The following is a 25,360-nucleotide window of genomic DNA, read 5'->3' as shown; positions in this document are numbered from 1 at the left end:
AAGGTTACCATGAGCAATTCTAATCCCAACCTCTCATCTCTCCTGAGGTGTGGTGATCCTCAGGTTAAACCACCTCCAGTCCCCATGTCTCGCTCTGTCGTTAGAGAGGGCCTCTGTGGCCCAGTAAGGCTACATTGGCTTTACCTTTTACTGTCTCTGTCTTGTGTGTGAACTAGCTGGTGTGCACCTCCATCGCCTCCAGTGCTCGAAAAGTAAAAGATTAAATCCACTAAATCTTTGCAACACTTGAATATTTATTTTTTTCAGTACTCCATTGTTTGTTTTGAAAACTTATGGCCCTAAGTTCAATGTTAAACACTCAGGATAATTACTTCATTATATAACCTTGGAAATGTTTAATGAGAACATTTTTAATTATTGCCGGCAGCTGTTATAGTAGGGAATTGTGAGGAATGACAGAAAAAATTGGAAATCTGATTTGGGGAGTGGTGGGGAAAACAAATTGAACAACGTCATGAATGAAGACATTAGACGGCCTGGGCAAAGCCCATTTGGTTGTTTCCTCGGTCAAAAATGGAATAATAGACTCCAATGAAGACATCCCCAAGAATCCAGAGCTGTTCTTCGTTAGAAAGAGCCATGGAGCTGAATCCACTCATACAACTTTCTGCACCATTGACATTTCTCTGCAAGGGAAGTAATAAAAGGGCAAATCAATATATTGTCCTGTACTAGTTTGCTTCTAAGAAACTGCTTGCTTTAGTATTGTGTTACATTACATACAAATATATTTGGTCTGCATACTCTGGGGTGTATCACTCACTGTTGGATTGCTTCTCTGTTCAAGGTTAGCCCTGGCTTTCTGCTGTTCTGTGTTTCTTACCAGGCTTTTCCAGCTCAGCTTTCCTACAGTGGGTGCAGTGTCAGGCAATAAGCGCATGGATAGGGTGGGTGAAATGGGCAGTGGGTGAGGTGGTAGGTGAGTGATAAGAGGTTCAGCTGTATAGTTATCCAGCAGTTAGGCTCAACTTTTTGTGTCTCACATTTGCTGGGTTACTATGTGGGTAAGTGCATCAGAAGTAGCTGAATTCTCTGACTCTAACTCAGTGTCACACACATTTGTGGCAGCTCCCAGAGTGAGGAGTTCAAACTTCCGGGGAGATAGTAAGAATTGCATATGCTGGAGTCAGAGACGACACATTATGGAGCTGGAGGAACACAGCAGGCCAGGCAACATCAGAGGAACAGGAAAGCTCAGATACTTTGTCAGATACTTTATAGACTTTTAAGCGACTCTTGCACAGGCTTGTGGAGGATAGTAAAATGTAGGGTATGCAGGGTAGTTTGATCTTAGTAAGATAATATGTCGGTACAACATCATGGGTCAAAGAGCCTATCCTGTACTGCATTGTTCTATATTTGATGTTTCGGGTCGGGACCTGAAGAAGGGATCTGACCCGAAAGGTCAGTTTTCCTGCTCCTCTGATGCTGCCTGGCCTACTGTTTCCTCAAACTTCCTGGGAATTTGCAGATCAACTTGTTGGAAAGTCTGCAGGGTCACAACATGGACTTGTAATTGTCTGGCCGATCTTCAATAACCTGGAGATCGGAAGATCAGCCTCACTAAATTGACGGATAAGAAAAGAAATAGCTGCAAACTTCATGATGGCCAGGCTTCATGACTTTTCCTGCAGAGAAGGAAAACCGAGTATTTTCCACAATGAATCACCAAGTCTGTGGTGTGACGAACAAATTATAGAAGCAAACAGATTGCACTTTTCGCAGTTGAATGAATGCAAAATTCATCTTTTGATCTGTGGTCCTATTTGATGAAAAGATGTGTGTAGGGATCCAATTTGAAGGAGGACAGGGAGGGCCCTCAGTATGTAATAGTGAGCGAGGGAAATGATTCAAACAGAAGTCCCAAATACTCAATAGGGATGAATACATCAGCCTGAGTAATGCCACCAACCTGATTTCTACACAGTGACACGCACAGAAATCTGTTCTCAATTCAATGCAGAATTTGCCTTTTCTTTGGTTCCTCAAACTGTTGAATGACTTTATCTGTATTTTTGGTCTTGATTATACTTTAAGAAAGATTTGAAGGTTGCCTCAGGACAGCAGGTACCCAGTGAATTGCATTTATATATTCAGACTGTTACTTACAATCACTGAGAGTCATATCATCATACAGCACAGAAAAAAAAACCCTCAGCCTAACTCAATGCCAACCAATTTCTGAAACTGAACCAGTCTTGTTTCCCTGTATTTGGCTTGTATCCCTCTAAACCTTTCCCATCCATGTACCTGTCCAAATGTCTGTAAAATGTTGTAATTTTACCTGCCTCTACTACTCCCTCTGGCAGCTCTTTCCATACATGCACCACCATCTGTGTGAAAAAGTTGCTCCTCAGATCCGTTTTAAACCTTTCGCCTCTCACCTTAAACCTCTGCCGTCTAGTTTTGGACTCCGCTATCCTGGGAAAATGACTTTGTCTACCTACCCGGTCCATGCTTCTCATGATTCTATAAACCTCTGTATGCCTGCTCCCCATTCTCCAACACTCCAGGGAGAAAGATCCTCGCTATCCAGCCTCTCCTTCTAACTCTAACCTTCCAGAATTGTGCCTGGCCTAACTCTTTTGCATCAACAAATATTGGTTGAAAGCAAGAAATAAACAAAAGTTCAGTATGATTGTAACTTCTTCAGGATTTCATTCATACCAGAGGTAAATAAAAGTTTGTAGTTCAGTTCTGGATGGATTAAACATTTGAAATGCACTGAAATTCAAACCACACATTTCCTGAAAACTTGCAGCTGAATTGGCTGATGTGACTGTAAGGTCTGGGGTGCAGCCGCCAGGCTGAAAATTTCCCAAACCTGGAAACCTTGAGATAACGCCTGCCCATTCTGGCAGTCTAAAGGTTAAAGCGTACCTGGAGCACATAAGCAGAAGGAGAAAGTGGGTAGTCAATTCCATTGATGGTGAATGTCACATAAGGCATGCGGGGTAACTTTCTACAGTCCACACCATGCTGCAGGGCAGAGAACCAAGAGGTTAACAGCGATATCATCTGGGAAGACAATCTCATTTACGTTTGAATGGAATTTTAAGTTTTATAAGATTTTCATTCATTTTGGTTGAAATGTAAAATATGGATGCATCTGAATTTCTTATAATATTAGGAAGCTGTGTCCATGAAGATGAAATCATTTTCTTTGTATGATAGAATACAATGCAAGTTACCGTAGAATAATATTCAAAATATGCACCAATCTGGGTCTGAATTGTCTGGATGGGTGACTGTGGTCCAATGATCAGAGAAGTTCCAGTATCGACGATGGCTTGGCAGCCTCCTTGGCAAGCCACTACCTGGCCATTGATTTTCACACTAGGAAGGAAAAGGGGCATTGCTAGTTACATGTCTGTTTCAGAAATCTAAATGATAACACCCTCACGTTGCATACCATGCACGTCATAAACCCTAAACAAACACATCATCCCCACCATACCCAACACGTGGGAAATGCTTGTTGTCAAATGCACAAACTGGAGAAAAGTTATCTATGAAGGTGCTAACCACTCAGAGCTTCCCTGAGCGGGTCACAGATGGACCAAGTGCAAACAGTGGAAAGATGGGGCAGAATCCAATGTGTTCCCGCCCACCCACTTGCTAAAATACCACCTCCGCCCCCCGGGCCAGAGTCTGAAGCTCCAGGATAGCACTATTCAGCTACCTCAGAGAACCCCACGCCTGGAGTGTAAACAAGTCATCCCCAACTCTCAGGGACTGCCAAAGAAGATCTATATATTTCAAATATCAGGGTATACAGTTTCTAAATTCAACATGCAGCACGGTTGCTGAGTGGTTAGCATTAGTGCCTCACAGTTCCAGGGATCTAAGTTTGATTCCACCTCGAGGCAACTGTGTGGAGTTTGCACATTCTCCCTGTGTCTGTGTGGGTTTTCTCTGGGTGCTCCAGTTTTTTCCCAGTCCAAAGATGTGGAGGTAAGGCACATTGATCAATATGTTCAGGGATGTGTAGTTTAGGTGGAAACCGAAACAACTGTGCATGCTGTAAATTAGGAACAAAAACTGAAGTTGCTGGAAAAGCTCAGCAAGTCTGACAACATCTATGCAGAAAAAGTCAGAGTGAATATTTTTGGGTCAGAGGAGGGGTGGCTGGACCCAAAACATTAACTCTGGCTTTTTCTTCACAGATGTTACCTGACCTGCTGAGCTTTTCCAGCAATTTCTGTTTTCCTTGTAGTCTAGGAGGGTTAGTCATGGGAAATGCAGCATTATGGGTATGGGGAAGGAGGCTGAGCGTGGGTGGGAAGGCATTCAGAAGTTCAATGTAGGCTTGACGGGCCAAATGGCCTGATTCGGTAAATGAACAATACAGCACAAATGTGTAACATAGCACAAATATATAACACTTACACTGTACTTTTGAATATGTGTATATGGCTGCTCTATTTTTAGTGTTTTTTTCAACTGCGCAACATTTTTCTCTTGTATTGTTTTACCAAATGCAACCAGATGGGCTTTGATTCTCCCTTTTGGATTTGATTTTCTGTGATACTGCAGATTGGCTTCAAAGTCTTCCTCCTCAAGTACGCTGTAAATGCATGGCCTTCCCAAACTCGATCTAACCGTTCCCGAGCACTGTTTATTGGCACACACACTCAGCTCTGTCTCTCACTTATACACAATCTCCTTTCTCCATTGGTGCCTGCTAAGGATTCGGCTTCAAAACTTGTTTCACTTTCAGAAGTCTCCTCAAAACCTAAATCTTTGACTACACCTTGTGTTACTTCCCTCTAATCACTCCCCAAGTACTTGTTTCATCAACTGCTGAACTCTTATGGTGTCTTAGGATGTGGCAGTTAAGTGAAAAGTGTGTTCTAAATGCAGTTGTTAATTTGTGTTTAAGCAGGTCCAAATTTATAGGGCATCATTTTCTTTATGAGGAGCTGGATGATGTCTGGTGGGGTTTGTCCAAGCTTAGAGAGATATCGATTGCAGTGTGTGATCTATTCATGAAGTCAAGGATCATCAGGAAGCATGCCATGGAAGTTTGCAATCGCAAAATATAATATAAATAGCAGGCCACATGAATTGATCTCGCTCTGAATCTTGTGGTAACTCTTGAGTTATGCATTGCCCGGCTAGTCTCAGGCATAGTTATTTTCACAGTTGTAATATTCAACTGCCAGTTAAAATTATGCACTTCTAATTTGCTTATCGTCAATATATATCTTGGGAGCTGAATTCTATTTTACAACATGTAACATTTTGCACATTCATTTACCTGTCCACCAGGATTTGCCAGTATCCTTCCCTTGTGAGAGGAACCCAGTTAATTTCACCTCTGTAATGATTTGGATCAATTCCGCCAAATACAACTTCGCTTCCAGACTCACCATCCTGCCTGTAAACCATAAGTTAAAAAGAAATTTAATCTGGAATCTTTCCCACCTCCTGGTCTTTTCAAGATCACATCACATTGGCCTCTTTGCCAAACATTCGTTGAAAGTTGTTGCGAACATGTTGGAATGCTTGCTGTAAATCCTAGAGAGGATGGAAATGACAGAATAGGGTGATGTGAGATCCTACAACAGAAGCATTTAAGTTCATGTGGATTTAAATGTTGATTGTGATCTGGTGCTGCTTGTATCTACTCCTGCTCGGAGACCTGCTGTCATGGTAGACCATGTACGTCTGTCTTAAGATCATAAGACCAGATGAAATAGGTACAAGAGTAGGCTGTTAGGCTCCTCGAGCCTGGTCTGCCATTCAATAGGATCATGGCTGATCCGACATTTCCTCATATCCATTTTCCTGTATTTTCTCCATGACCCTTCATTTCCAACTAATGATGAATCTATCTATCTCAGCCTTAAATATACACAAGGACTCTGTCACTATGGCTCTCAGTAGCAAGCAGTTCCAAAATACTCAAGCCCGTTCTGTGTCAGTGCTTAGACTTCTTTTTACTCCTGCAGTTTCAAGCACCCTTCATTTATCTTACGATCACAATCCAGTTAGATTTAATTTCGTTTTTGGTGATCTGGAATGCAACGCCTGCACAAGAGATGAAAATAGATTCAACTATAACTTGCATGTACTTGAAAAAGGGGGAAATTATTACAGGACAATGTGGAAAGGCCTTGGCATGAGACTCATTGGATACTTCTTTCCAGGAATTGTACTGGCACATTGGGCTGATGGGTCTCTTTCTGTGCTGCATAACTCTAGATATTAATCTGAGACCTTCAAGAAATGCCATTAAAGTGTCAAACAGCAATGCCTGCAGGGCTGGATTCTCCTCTAAGGGGTAATCACCATCTAAGGTAGAAGGGTGAGCACCGAGAGGTTTCTTAAAGATTCCCAGTTCAGAAACTGGGAGAGAACAGAAGACGATTCTTAAAGTGGGCAACAGCATCCCAGCAACATAAAATATTATTTTAGAAGAGAGGTTTTCCATGAACTGTGGATCTTCCCAAGAAAATTAAAACAAAGGGCCTAAGGAGAGGTACAGGTGACCACTGGTAGCCCATGCCATCCCACAGAGCGGCGAGTAACTTCCTTCTGCTTGCCTGTGTGCAGAAATATGGGGAAAAGGCAGGTGATTGGCAAGAGATAATAACACTGTCACTGGCATGATAGGCTGAATGGCCTCATTCTGTGTGATAACATTTCCATGACTCTGCAATTCACCCTAACATACTGCTAGCACATGGTAGATTCTCCGTGGCTTTCAGTATCTCAAGAAGATCAGTGAGACATTGGCTGGTTCCCTCAGCCCGTTGCCCCCCACCATTTGAATGCATTGAGTGGTCAAGGGGTCAACATCCTTGACAGATGTGGTGGGGGAGCTGCAAGAAAGGTTGTTCCACTGCATGTGGGGTGGGGAATTGATGTTGAACTCCTGTCGTTATTGCGCTTAATTTCCCAACTCTGGTCAAATTTTGCCAAAAAAATCCAAAAAGAAATGAAACGATGTTGAACTGAAAGAGAAGGCATAATTTGTGAAGAGATAATGGGAACTGCAGATGCTGCAGAATCCAAGATAACAAAGTGTGGAGCTGGATGAACACAGCAGGCCAAGCAGCGTCTCAGGAGCACAAAAGCTGACATTTCAGGCCTAGACCCTTCATCAGCGGTCTAGGCCTGAAACGTCAGCTTTTGTGCTCCTGAGATGCTGCTTGGCCTGCTGTGTTCATCCAGCTCCACACTTTGTTATCTTACACTTTGTAAAGATATCATTTTGCTTTATAATGAGGTTGATTTGCAAGTTACAAGTGTTAAAAAATAATAACTGGCCTGGTCAGGTAAAAAGCGAACAGAGGCTGCTCCACCAGATGTTGAGACATCATGTTATTGAAGACAGTGGTGGCATCCGATGCAGCGATATTTGGATACGCCAATCCCAGAATTCCATCAAACCTGGCATAGTAAAGGAAAGATCCAGGCTCTCTTGTACTTAAGCCAAATTCCTGGTGGGTGATATCAATGCTGGATACCTGACCAAAACAAAAACAATTTAAATATCTACAATAAGTCAGACTGTAAGGAAGTTAAGTCACAGGAGGATTGTAATAATGAACATAAATGAGATTTCTGACAATTTCTTGGTCTCTGTTGTTCTAAATTGCCCTTGTAAGGTATAGAGTATACATTTATCTTTTGGTAGGTGAGTGTCTTCAAGAATGTGAAGACAGGGATGTACAGAGATTTCTCAAGAAGCTCCTGCTCCAATTGTTTAGGCAGGGCCTGGTATATTTGCAGATACCACCATGGGCCTAGTGAGCTGAAGCAGTGAGGCCTCCTAGTGGGCCTTAGTAGTTTCCAAGCCAATGAAGAAATGAATTATATTTTAAAGCATTTTTCTGGAATACCCTGTCATCCTCTATTGGAAAAGCTTCCACATGAGTCAATATTAGCAAATATGAGAGCGCAGTTTGGACATGAGCTTTTGACTTTGCTTAGAAATTGGTTGGGAGGTATAAGTAAGAGTTGTGGGTAAAGGCAAGAAGCAGACTGGTGGAATTTGACAAATATCTTGCTAGACATCTGAACTGGGACCTCACCGTTTCGCCATAGTTATTTGTGGCCTAGTTGAAAGAATAGGTTGGGTCAGAGTTCAGATGACATGATGTTGGAAGTGATAGTGAGGAGTGTACCTGGAAGCACTGTGTTGCAAGGGATAATGAAGAGTTCAGTGCGGGCATATCTGAGGTAATCCTTGATGTCCAGAGGGAAGGTATATCAGAATATTTTCTAAATGTTAAGAAATTAGGAATGGTAGAGAGGAAAGTGACTTGGGAATCCAAATGCACAGATCATTTAAAGTATTTGAACAGGCACAAACATGAATGAAATAATTGAATGGAATGCAAGCCTTTATCTCAAGGATGATGAAATATACAGGGGAGGGAGTTGCTCTTGAGTTGCATTGTGCCTTGGGAGTCAACTACAATTTGCAGCACTGCCTTCACTTTAGAGCCTGCACCCATCAGATGGAGGAGACCAACTCGTATGACTTACTCTGACTGTATCATATCCCAGAACACCAGTCATGCTGCCTGTACCATATTGAATGGAAACATATCTGTTTGAAAGCTGGAATGTTGAGGACGCTTGTGGATTAAACTTGCGATGATCATCTGCAAGAAGAGCACATTGTATCCAATTAGTTTCATTAGATTTGGCTACTCACTTCAATCAACAACAAATCGGCCTGGGCTGATGTTATGGAGATCTGAGATCAAATCCCACCACAAATTTGTAGGGAAATTTATTGGTCCATTTTCATGCTGTATATCTCTATGACTCTACTATTCGAAATTGGTATTGATAACAGTGACTGTAAAACTACTGGATTTTCGCAAAAGCACATTTTCACTCTTTGCTTCAATATTTAAAGTGAGTTAACAGGTAAACCAGTTCCAGGTCATTTCAAATGACAGTTCTCAGAAAACAACAACTGTTGCCCAGTTCAATTCACGGGAAATAAAACCTTGGGAGCCTATGGAATTTATTCACATCGTTCAAGTATTTCCCTGCATTCTTTGTTTGATAGAGACATTAGTGACATATTAATAGGTGATAGATACAGTATACCTGGGAAATAAGAGCTGTCAGACCTCCTGCTTTAGATTACTGACTTGCATGGAGATATAATGTGTAAGACACAGAGAAGAATCCTCGGGTCCAGAATCAATCCAGCACCAAGCTTCCTTCAAATACAGTCTATTCCTAATAACTCAAGGCCTAAAGAAAGCCAATTGTTTCAAATGTACAGCATTCTGTGACATACCTTAATCCAAATTTCCAGCTAAACACTGAGATTTTAACAAAAGAATGAACCAAATTTAAGTAATAACTGTCTGCCTCAAGCTTCTATGTACCTTTGTGTCCCTCAGAGAGCTAAAATGCACCACTGTTAGAATTTGTATCAGTGCTAATGGGAACTGCAGATGCTGGAGAATCCAAGATAACAAAGTGTGGAGCTGGATGAACACAGCAGGCCTAGCAGCATCTCAGGAGCTCAAAAGCTGACGTTTCGGGCCTAGACCCTTCTTCAGAAATGGGGGAGAGGAAGGAGGTTCTGAAATAAATAGTGAGGGGGGCAGAGAGATAAAAGATGGATAGAGAAGATGAAGAGGTCAAGGGAGGGTAGGAGCCCTGGGGATGGTGTCCAGGAGGAGGACTTGTGTTGGAGGAGGGTGAACGGGTCAGTGGAGGGAGGGTTAGGCTCCCTGTTAAAGAAGTAAGCATGGAGAGAGATGCGCTGAGGTTGGTCCGGAGGGAGGAAGGTAACTTCTTCAGGTTAGGCATCCCCAGCTCCACACTTTGTTATCTTGGTGCAGCTCCACATTTCGTTATCTTGGATTCTCCACCATCTGCAGTTCCCATTATCACTGGTACAATTTCAACCCCACTGCGAAGCCTCTTCCAGGGATGCCTAACCTGAAGAAGTTACCCTCCTCCCTCCGGACCAACCTCAGCAAATCTCTCTCCACGCTTACTTCTTTAACCGGGAGACTAACCCTCCCTCCACTGACCCGTTCACCCTCCTTCAACACAAGTCCTCCTCCTGGACACTACCCCCAGGCCTCCTACCCTCCCTTGACCTCGTCATCTCCTCTATCCATCTTTTATCTATCTGCCCCCCTCCCTATCTATTTCAGAACCTCCTTCCCCTCTCCCATTTCTGAAGAAGGGTCTAGGCCCGAAATGTCAGCTTTTGTGCTCCTGAGATGCTGCTTAGCCTGCTGTGTTCATCCAGCTCCACACTTTGTTATACTGTTAGAATTTCAACTGTTTGTACATAGTTACTTACTGCATGCTGGACTAGAACAGTAACCAGAGGGAACCCAAAGGTTTGCAGAGCCAGTATCAAATATAACGGTGAAACTCTGAGGTGGAGTCCCAATGCTGATTGTTCCAAAGTATGACAGCTGTCAGGATATTGAAAGAAAGATATGAAATTAGGGATGTATGTGGTTCATAGCCGGTTCTCACCGTAGTTCTGTGTTACTGGTCAGGTATGTTGATGCAGCTCTGCTGGATTTTCCAGAAGTTTAACCTGGGACTTGAATTTAACCGAAGTACAATGGGAGCAAGTCTAGCAATCCTTTTACAGTTCCCTAGATTTGACTGCCAATGGAGTTTCATTAAAGCAAGTGTTGTTTGTTTCCAAAAGCTTAGCTGACTAAGATTCCAAAGGGAAATATTACGTCTCACTGCGGGTTAAGGTGGCCTGGTATCTGAGAGATGGGAGCAAATAAGTGCTTATAATAATGTGCAGAAATGCTGAATGGCTCTTGTCAGTCTCATTTGTAAACGTGAAACTGTGAAAGTAATATTAACAATTCTGAATAGAATGAAATACCTTTCCTGCGATTTTGGTGATGAGAAAAATCGAATGATTGTGAATTTATGTCATAACTTTCACAACTGTAGGACATCGCGAAGCATTTACCAGCTGATAAAGCACTCTTTTGAATTTTGGGAAACACCTGACAGCCAATTTTCTAACAATATGCTCCAAACACATGGCAGCGAGGGAACAAATAGTTTTATTTAGTGATGTTGATTGAGGGCGAATTGTTGGCAAGGGCACTAAAGAGAAGTACCCTGTGCTGCTTTGGAAAATTCTTTGGAATTTGTTTTGTTCACCTAAGAGGGCAGACATAACCTGAGTTAACCCTCCCCAAAAAGACAGCGTCTCCGACAATGCTGCACTTACTTCGTATAGTCCTACAGTATATCCATTGCAGCATGAACGATGCCAAGATTTGGATTTCAGATACATATGGTACAGTTAAGAAGGAGAAATATGTAATAAAATCAATTGGAGCATGTTACTGTCTCAATTCTACTCTGTTTGCTGCTTTCCTTTAAAAGCATGGTGGTTACTTACATCCAGGCTGTTTATGAGTGATTCTGTCGCAGCTGATGTGTCCACCTGGGATGGTCTGAGGTATTTCGAATACAGATTGCGTCCATGTTCTTTTAAAAAGCCCTTGAGTAGACCACGTTCTTCCAAGATATCACGGACTGACTTACCCTTAAATAGTTTCACTCTGCAAGGATAGGAGAGAATTTGGATCAAATTGCTGACAAATATTTCCATCAAAATTAAGTGAAATAATTCTACTACAGCTGGGTCTGCACCAGCTGTCCAAACAGCATCCCACCCAGACCCCTGACCCTATCCCCTTAAACTTACCTTTTCCATGGCTAATCCAATTAGCCTGCAATTTCCTGGACGTGGCAGACAATTTAGCATGGCCAATCCACCTAATGTACACATTTTTGGATTGTGGGAGGAAATCAGAGTACTTGGTGGAAACCTTCGCAGACCAGAGGAGAACATGCAAACTCCACACAGGCAGCCACCTGTGGTTGGAATTGAGCCCAGGCACTGTGAAGCAGCAGTTCTAACCAGTAATCCACCATGCTGCCCCCGTAAGGTTAAATTGCTTGGAATTTCTAAGATTAAGGAGTGATTTGATTGAAATTTTTAAGCTACTAAGGGAACAGGTAGTCAGAAACAAATTCTGCTCTGTGGGGAGTCTAGGACTGATGACTGGTCTAAAATAAGATTAAAACGTTTCAGGAAAGAAATTAGGAAACACTTCTATATGCAAAGATTAGTGGTAGTCTAAGCTCTATTCAGTCATGATAATTGACGCTACATATAAGCTGTAAATTTTAAATTTGAGATTGATTGTCTATTTTTTAAAGGCATGAAGGGATATGTATCAAACTCTATCTCATTGATGGATAGAAAAGGCACAAGGCATACTCCGAATTTCTCCATTTCCAATGTTCGTAACGGAAGAAGAAAGAGTCAGAACTAAAACATTCAAAGTGAAGTGAAGACATTTCGGTGATATTGCGCCTTTCCTCTGTGAGGAAGCACGGTCAAAACATAACCTACCTTTGTAAACAAGACTATGATCACCGGGCCTTACCTGACAATGCACTCAGAGACCTGAAGGCAAGCAAATGCAAAGAGCAGCCACTTCATCTTCGTTCTTTGTTGTTGTCAAATGACAGCGAAAGGATAATGTTAGATGGGCCTGTGAATGGATTCTATTTGTTGCTGCTTTTATAGTGATCGCAATCCATCTTTCCATTGTCCGTAGATTTGGATCACAGATCAGGCGATTATGAACAGTCAATATCAAACATGGTGACCTTGTTGGAAAAACAGATATGGCTTGCAATTTAAGTAACACCAAACTTCAGAATCACAATTTATCGCATTATTAAGTATCAGCAATAAGTATTGATGCAATTACAAATGATAAAGAAATCAAACTTTGTTTACAAAGCCATGGAATATGATTTGGGGTATTACTTGGGATGTTTCCATTTGAGCATATGGTCTCAGCACCTGATAAACAATTCAATAATATCTGGATGACTTTGAGGTTATTTTCAAATGGTTGGTTGACCGCTTTGGCATGCACTAAATGAACAGACACTTGGCCCAAGCTTCTTATTACGTTGCTGCCACCCAGAAAACATGAAGAAGGAATTTAAAAGCTGCAGTAAGTAGCTGTATAAAATTTGATGACTGAGGCATTGAATTGGGCCATAACTGGTTTCACATCTTCTTTTGTGTTATGCATGGGCCAAAAATACTAAAGCTAGCATATTTTGTTAACATCATTAGGAATAAATGATGAATTTTGGAAAATTAAAATATAATAAATGGATGAGCCAATAACCATTGCAGCAACTTGTTTTACGACCAGGGCTCCATGGTCATGCTGTGGGCTTTCTACAAGTTGCTCTTATTAAGAGTGTATCTTGTTTTTTCTGTATTTGTGAATGTGAACTGAAATGTGAAAAGGATTAGCTTTAAAAAATAATGATTGTAGAAGGGGGTTGCTGTACTTTTTAAAAGGGTGGGGGCGGTTATGGCCTACTTGTATTATTGCTGGACTATTAGTCCAGAGACCAAGGTATCATTCTCCGGACCCGGGTTCGAATCCCACTTTGGCAGATGGTGGAATTTGAAATCAATAAATATCTGGGATTAAGAATCTATTTATGACTGTGAACCTATTGTTGATTGTTGGAGGAAAAAACCCATCTGGTTTACGAATGTCCTTTCGAGAAGGAAACTGCCATCCTTACCTGGTCTGGTCTACAGCAATGTGGTTGACTCTTAACTGCCCTCTGGGCAATAAGTGCTGCCTGACCAGCAACACCCTCGTTCTGTGAATGAATAAAGGAAAAAAAACCCAACACTTATTGAAAGTGCTGTTTACATTGTTGTTTGTTGAACAAATGGAGGGGGTTTAGTTGCAGATGAACTGGGTCTGGGGAGCGTGTATAAAATGAGATTTGGATGGCAACAAGTAGCTGATCAGTCTGTGGGATAGTGACCAGTTATCAGTAACAAAGTCCTTCTACCCACTAACAGTTCAGGAGCATGAACAAGATAGCCAAAAGCTGTCAGGCCTCAAGAAAGGAAGATGGCATCCTTCACTTCACAGTTAAAAAATCACCGATGGCCTGAAGGCAGTCAATATATTTGCTCTCATCAGTTGCTGTAAGCTATTGCTTTTATCCAATAAGTTGGAGAATGCATAAGCTCTGAACCAGCCGCTCTGTGCCTCCTACAAGCAAATAAAAGCTGTTGGAGAAGAGATCGAGGAGTAGTAAGTCAAAGGCATAATTTCAGTGAATGCTATGGGCAGGGGCCATTGAACTGCTTTCCCAGCTTTCTCCTCCACCCATAACACCAATGTTTTTTCTGTCTTTCTGTGGTTATCTGCATGTGTACATAAGAGATTCACAAAGAGTTAGAACTTTAGCTAATAGAGTTACACATCAACAATCCATAATTGTCTAACTGCAAAACTAAAATCTATTTCTTTGTAATTTATAGTAATCCTTGTTAAGTAGAGAAACCTTGCCCATGTTTTCTGCCAACCTGGGTCTAAATAAACAGGTACACTGGGGAATTTTGAGAGATTGAAGAGAAAGGCTATACTTTTTGAAATCACTCCAGGGATAGCAGGGTGTGGAGCTGAGTGAACACAGCAGGCCAAGCAGCATCAGAGGAGCAGGAAGGCTGACGTTTCGGGCCTAGACCCTTCTTCATCGCAGCTTTTCTGAAGAAAGGTCTAGGCCCAAATCGTCAGGCTTCCTGTTCGTCTGATGTTGCTTGGCCTGCTGTGCTCACCCAGCTCCATACCTTGCGATCTCAGATTCTCCAGTTATCTGCAGTTCCTACTATCCCAGGAATGGCAGGGCTTGATTTCCAGTGCACTACACCAGTTTTACACATTGCAGCAACTCAACAAGGTCACTTCAAGGTATCTTGCACCTTGCAAACTGGCAACCTCCACCAACTAGAGAAACAAGGAAAGCTGATGAAAGAGAAATCAGTGATCTGCACAAAGATCCCATCCCTCCATCACCCTGACCTCCTCCACAACCCAAGGCACACCACATTGATAGTGACATGTGCTGCCAGTCCTTCTTCATTGCTACAGCAAAATCTTGGAAGTCACTTGTGAACAGCACTGTAGGAGCACTTTCAACAAACAGACTGCCGCGGCCAGGACTCATTTTTCCTTCCAATCTGTAAAAAAAAAGCTTTTAAATACTTCTACACTTCATTTATAATATTCCAGTTTCTGCATTAATCCTAGGTGTTTGTGCCAATGTTTCACCCCACTCCCAGTAAAATGATGAAAAACTGAAGGACAATCATTTCACTTCCTGGTTTTCTGTCAGTGAGAATTCTTCGGTGCTCAGCCTGCTTGGTAATTTCACTACTCCTGGATTCTGCAAAATCCCTTCAACTGGCACCCAATGAATCTGATTTAGTTTTAGGGAAAGCCAATTCCATTGGGCTGACTAGATCAGTATCAGGTGGGCAGCATTCTTGGTACCAATGGCTGGCATCTCCCTTCATTATTGGTCTCAAACCTGGGCCGTATTGTTGGCAACCAACATCAATCTTTTTGCAGCTCAGTCATTGATGAAACAAAGTTTGTATGTGTGCCTCGATATTCATAATTCTGTGGTCAGTTACCTGCGACCTTTCCATCTTTGTATCTTGATAAAGTGGCGTGTAGATGCACCACTTATCACCAGGATGTGCTTTCACACATCACCAAGCTGGGATCCTTGTGATGGCCCCCTCGGCCAGTCCTTCAACACCAATTCTCCTTACATCCTGAACTTCAAATCTGCAGAAAAAACCGCCCTTTGAGTAACCGTGAGTGAAGTATTCATCCAGGATGCATCTGGTGAGCTTGACCATTAACACATTGTGCTATAATGGATATGCTTTGATGCCCCAGTGGTGGAAGGACAGATGGAGAGTACACAGAAAATAGATGGCATTGCTGCAGAAAATGGAATAGGTGTGTGGGAGCATTGCGAAGCTGTTTGCAAATCATTGTAAAAGATGTTAACCAAGACTTGGCACATGGAATAATCCTTATATTAATCAAGAGACAGGTTCCAAATTCACCCAATTTCTATTTGTGAATTTATCCTCAAACATTGCAGAGATCATGCCTCACAGCCTCATATGGAGATGTAAAATCTGGAGATAAAAATTAATTATGTGCAATTGAGTTTAGATTACAGATTCTGATGCATTCACTTGGTTTCCAGGATTTGGTCATACAATTACAATCCCTGCCTTCAGATTATCATTTGCTACATTTTAGAAAGTGTTTGTGAATTTAAAAATAAGGATGAATATTTAATACCACCCACCTCCCCCTGAGGTAGAATAGAAACATAGAAGATAGGAACAGAAAGAGGCCATTAGACCCTTCGAAACTGCTCCACCATTCATCACAATCATAGCCCATTGTCCAACTCAATTGCCTATCCTGCTTTCTCTGCATAATCTTCGATCCCTTTCGCCCCAAGTGCTATATCAAGCTGTCTCTTGAACACATTCAACATTTTGGTATTAAATGAATTCCACAGTTTCACCACTCTGGGTAAATGAAAAGTCTCCTCATCTACACTGTGGGCACCATTGTGGCTCAGCGGTTAGCACTGCTAGCACCAGGGACCGAGGTTCGATTCCACCCTTGGGTGACTGTCTGTGCGGAGTTTGCAAGTTCTCCCTGTCTGTGTGTGTGGCTTTCCTCTGGGTGCTCTGGCTTCCTCCCACAGTCCAAAGATGTACAGTTAGGTGGATTGGCCATGCTAAAATTGCCCACAGTGTTCAGGGGTGTGTAGATTAGGTGGGTTACAGGGGGATGGGTCTGGGTGGAATGCTCTGTGGGTCAGTGTGGTCTTGATGGGCTGAAGAGCCTGTTTCCACACTGTCAGGATTCTGTGATTGATTAAACGGTCTATGCGAATCCTCAGATTACGACCCCTGGCTCTGGTCACACCCATTATCTTGAACACCCTGTACAGCCCTGTTAGAATTTTGTAAGTCTCTATGAGAACCCCCTCATTCATCTGAACTCCGGCAAAAACAATTCTAACTTGTCAATCTCTCTTCATAAGTCAGACCCACCGTTCCAGGAATCAGCCTGGTAATCCTTTGATGCACTCCCTTGAATGCAGCAGCATCCTTCCTCAGAAAAGAGACTAAAACTACACACAATATTCTAGGTGCGGCCTCGCCGAGGCCCTGTACAACTGCAACAACATGGCCCTGCTCCTGTACTCAAAACCTCTCGCAGTGAGGGCTAACATACCACGTGTCGTCCTACTGCCTGCTGCACCTGCATGCATACTTTCAGCAAATGGTGCACACTGATCCCCAGGTTCCACAGCGTACTCCCCTCTCCCAATTTACAGCCGTTCAGGCAGTCAGCTGCATTCTTGTTTTTGCTTCCAGGGTGAATAACCTCACATTTATCCAAATTATACTGCATCTGCCATTGATTTGTCCTCTCACCCAATCTGTCCAGATCATGCTGAAGGATCTCTGCATCCTTGTCACAGTTCACCTTCCCACCCAACTTTGTATCATCTGGAAACTTTGAGATGTTACATTTAGTTCCCTCATCCAAATTCTGAATATATATTATGAATATTTGGGGTCCCAGCACTGATCCCTGTGGCACCTTACTAGTTACTGCCTGCCAAATTGAAAAGGACTCATTAATTCATGCTCTTTGTTTCCTCTGCCAAGCATCTCAATACACTTCCCCAATCCCATGCGCTTTCATCTTGCACATAATTTCTTATGCAGGGCTTTGTCAAATGCTTTCTGATATTCCAAACATACAGCATCGACTGGTTCACCTTGTCAACTCTACTATTTATGTCTTCATAGAATCCCGATAAATTTGTCAAGCATGATTTCCCCTTCATAAATCCATACTGACTCTGATTCTGTCACTGCTTACTAAATGCTCCACTATTAAATCTTTGATAATGGATTTGAGAACTTTCCCAACTACCAATGTTTGTCTGACTGGTCTATAAATCCCTGTTATCTCTCCACCTCCCTTGCTGAGTGTTGGAATGATGTTAGCCACCCTCCAAACTGCAGGGACTGCTCCAGAGTCCATAGAATCCTGGAAGATGACCACCAATGCATCGTCTATTTCTAGAGCCACTTCCTTAATTACTCTGTGATGTAGATTATCAGGCCCTGGGGAATTATCGCAGCATCATTTCTCTTCTAATATTGATCACCATCATTTCTTCCCTCTCACTAAATCATGCATTCTCCACCATTTCTGGTATAAATTTATACCCTCTTTTGCAACGAGCCAAGATATGTATTCAGTTGTTCAACCATTTCTTTGTCCGCTATTATACATTCTCCCATTTCTGTCTGCAGGGGATCTACAATTGTCTTCACCAACCTCCTTCTCTTTATGCATCTATACTACACTTAGTGTCCACCTTTATGTTCCCTGTAAGCTTTCTGTGCTATCCCCCCTTAAATCACTCCCTGCTGCTTCTTTGATGATTCTAAACTGGTCTCAATCCTCAGGCATATTATTTTTCTTGACCAATCTATATGCTCCTTCCTCAGACTGGATAATAACTCCAATTTCCTTTGTAAGCCATGCAATGGCCATCTTACTCATTTTTGCTTTTGTGCCAGACGGGAATAAACAATTGTTCCCTTCCCTCCATGTGTTCCTTGAATGTTTGCCATCGCCTATACACTGTCATCCCTTTAAGTAACTCTCCCCAATCTATCAAGGCCAACCTTTCCAGCAAACACTCCCTCCAGGACATCGCTCCCAGTCCTGCCCAGGTGTAACCTGTCCAATTTGTACTGGACTCACCTTCGCTAGAACTGGCCCCAATGCCTCAGGATTCTGATACCCTGCCCCGATGCCACCTTTTCAGCCACGTATTCATTCGATATATGCTGTCATTTCTACTCGGACTAGCACATGGTGCTGGTACAGCATTTCCTGCATACTAGCACACACAAAAATACTAAATACAGGTGAACAGAAGGATAATATAATTATAATGTGAAATTATTACAGTTTCTTTCTGAACAGACCTGTAGCTCCTTCGATGCATTGATTCTTTAGGTATGTGCAAAAGCAGAAACGTTTCGGTAAGTTGTGAAACTTCATGCAATGGAATTGCCAGGACATCACTTCCCAGGTGAACTTGAAATCAGAACAAGTTAGTGCCTGAACCCTCCCACTTTCAAGGTATAGCTGTTTTACTTTCACTGCATAACTGTCTAGCAGCTGATTTAATATTACTTATAGATGATTTTTCTGAAGGTATTGGTCACGATGTTTCTCTGTCAGGGCAGCTTTTGCTATTATTTTTCTAAAAACACCCAACAAAGCTGATTGCTATTTTTTCATATTCACCTGATACAGAATAGTTTTGTGTGTCTGTTGTCCACAGGAAGCAGAAAGATGAGACGATCAGAATGCTATATTTATATTGTTGATAATCCATCCTTAAGCAAGGAAATGTGTTCATTCCCATGTGCCTATGAATGCCAGTATTTAACTCAGAATTGACTTGAGTTTCAGGTCTGCCTCAAGCTGAATTTGCCAAGGTCATGAGATATCCATTTTCAAAGCTTTGCATCCACTTCTAATATTTCTAAATTCTAAACTTAGAAAACTTCTAACTTCATAACGTCTTCATGTTTATAAATAGTCAAGTCTCAATGTAAAAGGTAACATATCACGATAAGAAGAGCACGAAGAAACAGTGCTTTTTAAAATTTATTTTACTAATGTTTATACCTGGCAGCTTGCCCAAATGTAAGGGCTGAATTAAACAGGCCCTCAGTAAGTCATTAAGGTTTCAAGCAGGAGGATATATTGCAGTTGTTGTGAGGTGATTCAGCAGCTTCTGCAGGAAATAGAAGCCACATTATTGGCTTCAATAAAACAAAGAATGTTGGAGACTGAATATCTGAAACAAAAACAGAAATTGCTGGTGAAACTCAACAGGTCTGGCAGCATTTGTCAGAAGAAAGCAAAGTTTACCTTTTGGTTTTTCATCAGAACAGAATAGAATGCCAGACTTGCTGAGCTTCACCAGCAATTTCTGTTTCTGTTTCAGATGTTATAGCTTATGATGGAAGGAATGTGCTACAGAATGTGCCAGACAGAGCATGACAAGCGGTGATTGAAGTGATGAACAACAACGGTGGCGAGGAATAGAGTACCGAAAGAAATCTTCGACACATCTCAAGCTGAATGTGAATCCATTGGCAGCAAGCTAATGCATCCTATTCGATCATGCAGTGTTCTCCCTAAAATTGCCAGCCTGCAGTGAAACCATTGCAGAATATCATTCTGATTGTAATCATTATTGTTGCATAGTGCAGTTAATACCTGAAAGGGTTAAGTGACATCATAGATAAGCTCCAACCATCAAGATATAAAAGGCTGTTCTTGGGAAGAGATGACAAGTGCTTCGATGTCTGTCTCGTGCATTTAGTTTGAGTTGTTCTCGTGCTAAGTCCATGTAACTTAGTAATGTGTGTTTATTTCCAGGTTGAGCCTGACGTCTCACAAAAGGCAATCGCCTATGTAGACAAACTATAACTATGCCTTAAAGGAGTATGTCAGAAACCTTGATAACGAAGTGTGAAGCTGAATGAACACAGCAGGCCAAGCAGCATCTCAGGAGCACAAAAGCTGACGTTTCGGGCCTAGACCCTTCATCAGAGAGGGGGATGGGGTGAGGGAACTGGAATAAATAGGGAGAGAGGGGGATGCAGACCGAAGATGGAGAGAAAAGAAGATAGGTGGAGAGGAGAGTATAGGTGGGGAGGTAGGGAGGGGATAGGTCAGTCCAGGGAAGACGGACAGGTCAAGGAGGTGGGATGAGGTTAGTAGGTAGGAAATGGAGGTCAGCTTAAGGTGGGAGGAAGGGATGGGTGAGAGGAAGAACAGGTTAGGGAGGCAGAGACAGGCTGGACTGGTTTTGGGATGCAGTGGGGGGAGGGGATGAGCTGGGCTGGTTGTGTGATGCAGTGGAGGGAGGGGACAAACTGGGCTGGTTTTGGGATGCGGTGGGGGAAGGAGAGATTTTGAAGCTGGTGAAGTCCACATTGATACCATTGAGGTGCAGGGTTCCCAAGCGGAATATGAGTTGCTGTTCTTGCAACCTTCGGGTGGTATCATTGTGGCACTGCAGGAGGCCCATGATGGACATGTCATCTGAGGAATGGGAGGGGGAGTTAAAATGATTCGCGACTGTGAGGTGCAGTTGTTATTTGTATATTGTTAGTTGTATAAAGGTCAGAAACTGTTAATGTTCACCTTCTGATGAAGACTGCCTGTGGCTATCCTCATTACTTGGTACAAGCAATTTAGTCAAATGTCATCGGAAGGGATTGGTGGCAGCGTCTTAGTCACACCATTATATTGTACTGGGAGCTGGAACACCTGATATAATGAGATGGTGATGCAGTGACAGGAATTTTGCAAATTTTAGTTGTAAAGACTACAAATGTTTTATTTGGACTATAAGCTGGAGTAAACCGTAGTGTGGACATTACTGTTTTGCAGAGTTTGAGCCAGAGCTTATTTCTCTCAAGTCAAAGGTCTAAAGTGGAATGTGTATTGTTCTTCTCTCGCTTAAACAAGTTTATGTAACGTTCAGAGAATCTGGATTTGATGTTTTTGTCAGACATGTTGGCATCAAGTGTCTTTTGGTGAAAACACCCTGGCGGCAGCTTCTGGAGACTGAATGAGGCCTGTTGTATCAGCAATACCAGCTCACTGCTTTGTTGAAGCTGTTGCTGATGATGGCAGTTGCGGCCACCATCCTGTTTAACTGCAAGTAACGATGGGGCCTGGATGATGTGGTGGTTGTAATGAGATCAGCCAGATGGATCTCATTGAGTATGAGTCCCCTGATTGGGGCTGTTCACCCGGTCCAATCAGGGAGTCCAGGCTGATAGATATAAAGAGGAAAGTCAGGGGTTCTGCTCGCTAGGAGCCAGTTCTGTGCTAGCTGCGTCAGTGCTGTGCACTATGTGTATGTAAATAATAGGTGACTCGGAGATGGGATATTGGCCGATAGAGTTATTTTGGTGGCGATGAGACAAAAACATGCCTTTGAAGAGATTTGCTTTTGCAGCAATTGGCTTTGAATCGAGCTAAGCATTTCTGGCATCATGCTGCTATCTGGGAGGCTTGACTCATTCGTAGTTGAAGACTGGGAAAGAATGTGTTTATTTTTGCCAGACAAATTATATTAGGGCAGATGATCTCCTGACAGCAAGTGGGCCTGCAGCTTTTTCACTTATTAGGAGCCTATCTTTCCCTGAGGCACCAGCTAATAAAACCGATTAAGAGTTGACAGACTTAGCTAAGGAACATTGCGACCCCAAACCTCTTCTACTTTTGAGACACTGTCAGTTTTACACAGTGGTCTGAGAACCAGGGGAATCCTTATTGGGATTTCTGACAATGTTAAGATGACTGGCAGAGGCATGTGATTTTGGTTTAACCCTAAGTAAAATGCTGAGAAACCATCTGGAATGTGGGATTAATGATGTGACCATGAAGAAGTACCGAATAGCTGAAGACCAGCTGGACTTGAAACAGGGAATACATCTGGTTTTGTCATTAGAAAATGCGGCGAGTGGAGCTTCTGGCTTATGGAGTATGCCAATGGAAGTGGGTACTCTCACCAGGCCAAATGAACTTCGGGAACACCACTTGAATGAAGCCAATTGCATAGCCTCTCTCAGGACATATCTTGAACAAAAGACTCTAGGTCAGCTCACAGCAAAACTCCAAACAAAGCCAAGTTTCGGCCAAATCGTTTGCATTTTGTTGAGTTTACAGGGTGGCAGGACATTGTAGTTGGTACCGTTAAGCAGACATGTGACAGTAAGCATCCCACTCGGCCTGAATGGAGTAATAGAATTCATTGGCCAATACCTGGGAAAGTGCACACTCTGGAAAATCTATTTACATTTCAGTTACATTGCTTAGCAACATCCACGTTAGAACCAATCAAAATAAGCATCTGGTTAGGTAGGCACCCAGTTCTAATGGAGGTCGATATCAGCGTGGCTTTATCCATGATTGCAGAACCTGGCTTTAACACGACTGACTGTAGACTCCAACCATTAAGTTTGTCTAATACCTTGGCCAGGCTCAGAAGTATACCGAGAAAAATTCACAGATTAAAGGCACAGCTTCAATTTGTCTCTACAAGAAGCAGCTGGTTCAGTTACCACTGATTCCAGTGAATGGCTCGGGCCGAAGCTTGTCGGGGTGAAATTGATTAAGATAGATTCAACTTGAATGGTTCAACAGTTTTCAATTTGTAAATGGCTGCCTGAGTGAAGTCCTCGTTAAATATCTGAACAATTTTTAAGGGAGATGTAGGAACTATCAAGCGGGCCAAGGCCACTTTCAGTATTGACGACGAAGCAATTCCATGATTTTGCAAGGCCCACCCAGCGCAAATCGTCTTATGGGAAAAAGTAGAAGCAGAAATCAGGAGGCAGGAAAGCAAAGGAATTATCAAACCGAAGCAATTATCAAATTGCAGAATGGGCTGCATCAGTTTTATCGATTGTGAAGTCCAATGGGTTTGCTCGTCTTTGTGGAGATTTCAAACAAGTGCTGAACTGGTTTTTGCAGTGGGATTAATACCCAATCCCTTGCAGAGAGGGCATGTACACAAATCTGGTGCAGGTGAGGGCCTGTCCTTCACGAAAATGGTACATAAGCCAAACGTAATTGCAATTACGATTAGATAAGGATTCCAAAAGTATGCTACAATTAATATCCAGAAAGGTTTGTAGCAATGTACGAGACTGCCTTCAGGGCTCTCCTCAGCCTGTGCCATTTTTCAGTGAATGATGGAGAATATTTTACAAGGTCAACCCTATATCACCATTTATCTGGATGACGTGCTAATAACTGGGAAGGCTAATAAAGAGCATTTAGAGAACTTGGACATCACGTTTAAACATTTCTGCAATGTCGGTGTACAACTCAGCAGGACGTACGTGTGCTTCAGGCAAATTAAGTGACCTACACGGGCTACAGAGTTGACAAGACTGGATTACACCTGTTGGAAGATAAAGTGATCAAAGGTGCCTCGAGCCCCACATCTATACTGGGATGTACGTCTTTCCTTGGGTTGGTAAATTATTACAAAAAAGTCCGCCGTGTCCTGGCTCCCATCCTGGCGCCTTTACCATTGAAAAAGTTCAGCCTTAGAAATAGTCACATAGCCAAAATGTAGCCACTGGAGAACTGAAGAAGCTGCTGTCATTGTCTAAGGTGTTGGTTCGCTACGATCCCAAACGAGTTGTAGTGCTGACCTGCAACGCCTCCTTGTTGGCTCACCTGCGGCCCAGCCGAGAGGAACGCCCAATAGTGTTTGTTTCACAGATTTTGGCTGATGCTGAACGAATGTACACCTGGAAAGAGAAGGAAGGTTTGGTGGGCATCTTTGGTGTGAGAAAGTTCCCTTCACAGATGTAAATTTGTAATAATACTGGACCATAAGCCCCTGCTAGGTCTTCTTAAAAAAGACAACGCTATGTTGTCCATAACTTCAGGTTAAATTCAGTGGTGCTTTTATTCTGCATACAATTACAAGTAGGAATGCTGTCCGGGAGGCCAAGTAGCAAGTGCAGATGCCTTGAGCTATTGGTGGTGCCAGCAATGGAAGATTCTGTTCTGGTTTTAAACTTTCTCGACACATTTCTGGTCACCACTGGCAGCATCAGATAATGGATACAAAAAGATCCGTGCTGGCGAAACTAAACAGCTGGTATAGATGGGGGAAACAAAAGGCCCATCACAACCAAACTGAAACCCCAAGAGACCTGGTCACAGTCGAGGTAGTGGCATATCATTATGTGGAGCAAGATTGATTGACCTGAGCAAAGATCACTGCCAGGTTGAACTGCACCAGGGTCATGGAGGGGTTTTTAAAATGAAGATACTGGTGAGAGGTTATGTCTGGTGGCCTGTACTGGATGTCAATACAGCCACATTGGTGGAGCAGTGCCCCAAGTGCCAACCAGGACAAAAATTACCACCTATAGCTCCCCCACATTTTTGGGAATGTCTGGTTAACCTTGGACTCGGTTACACATTGAATTTGCCGGCTTTTTCATGAGTTGTATGTTTTTAGTCATTGTGGATGCCCATTCAGACTGATTGGACAAACATAAACATGAGGATGATGATTGAAAAGATGTGAGCACCTTTTGCAATAGACTCCTGTAAGTGTTGGTCACAGACAATGAGCCATCATTTAACAGCAGGAATTTCGAGTATTTCCTAAAGTCGAATGGCATTCAGCATATAAGGACAGCTCCATACCTATCCATCATCCAATGGTCTGGCAGAAAGAGCGATCCAAATGTTTAAGGCAGGCGTAAAGATGTCACCTACATCTGCACTCAATCCCAAACTGTCCTGTTTGTTGT

The 25,360-nt window shown here is 42.6% G+C and overlaps 1 protein-coding gene across 1 annotated transcript; it reads right to left on the bottom strand.

Moving 5' to 3' along the window:
* Window positions 1-276: 276 nt before the first annotated feature.
* LOC125462667 (pepsin A-like) lies at window positions 277-12,561 on the bottom strand. Its single transcript, XM_059653222.1, has 9 exons — window positions 12,459-12,561; window positions 11,402-11,564; window positions 10,319-10,436; window positions 8,521-8,639; window positions 7,293-7,496; window positions 5,282-5,397; window positions 3,213-3,357; window positions 2,902-3,000; window positions 277-647 (listed from the first exon to the last, which is right to left on the bottom strand). The coding sequence occupies exons 1-9, from the start codon at window positions 12,512-12,514 to the stop codon at window positions 489-491; spliced, it is 1,179 nt and encodes a 392-aa protein (XP_059509205.1). The 5' UTR covers window positions 12,515-12,561; the 3' UTR covers window positions 277-488.
* Between the last annotated feature and the right edge of the window lie 12,799 nt (window positions 12,562-25,360).

The sequence above is a fragment of the Stegostoma tigrinum genome, chromosome 21 (assembly GCF_030684315.1).
Source record: "Stegostoma tigrinum isolate sSteTig4 chromosome 21, sSteTig4.hap1, whole genome shotgun sequence".
Taxonomy (NCBI): Eukaryota; Metazoa; Chordata; class Chondrichthyes; order Orectolobiformes; family Stegostomatidae; genus Stegostoma; species Stegostoma tigrinum.
The sequence above is the reverse complement of the archived record's forward strand: the minus strand, read 5'-3'. Positions and strand labels throughout refer to the sequence as shown.

Coding starts and splice junctions, on each gene's coding strand:
- LOC125462667 (XM_059653222.1), bottom strand. CDS start 12,514: ATGAAGTGGCTGCTCTTTGCATTTGCTTGCCTTCAGGTCTCTGAGTGC. Junction 8,640..10,318: donor CTGTTCTAGTCCAGCATGCA/GTAAGTAACTAT, acceptor CTCTTCTTGCAG/ATGATCATCGCAAGTTTAAT. Junction 5,398..7,292: donor CTTTTTACCTGACCAGGCCA/GTTATTATTTTT, acceptor GTTTACAGGCAG/GATGGTGAGTCTGGAAGCGA.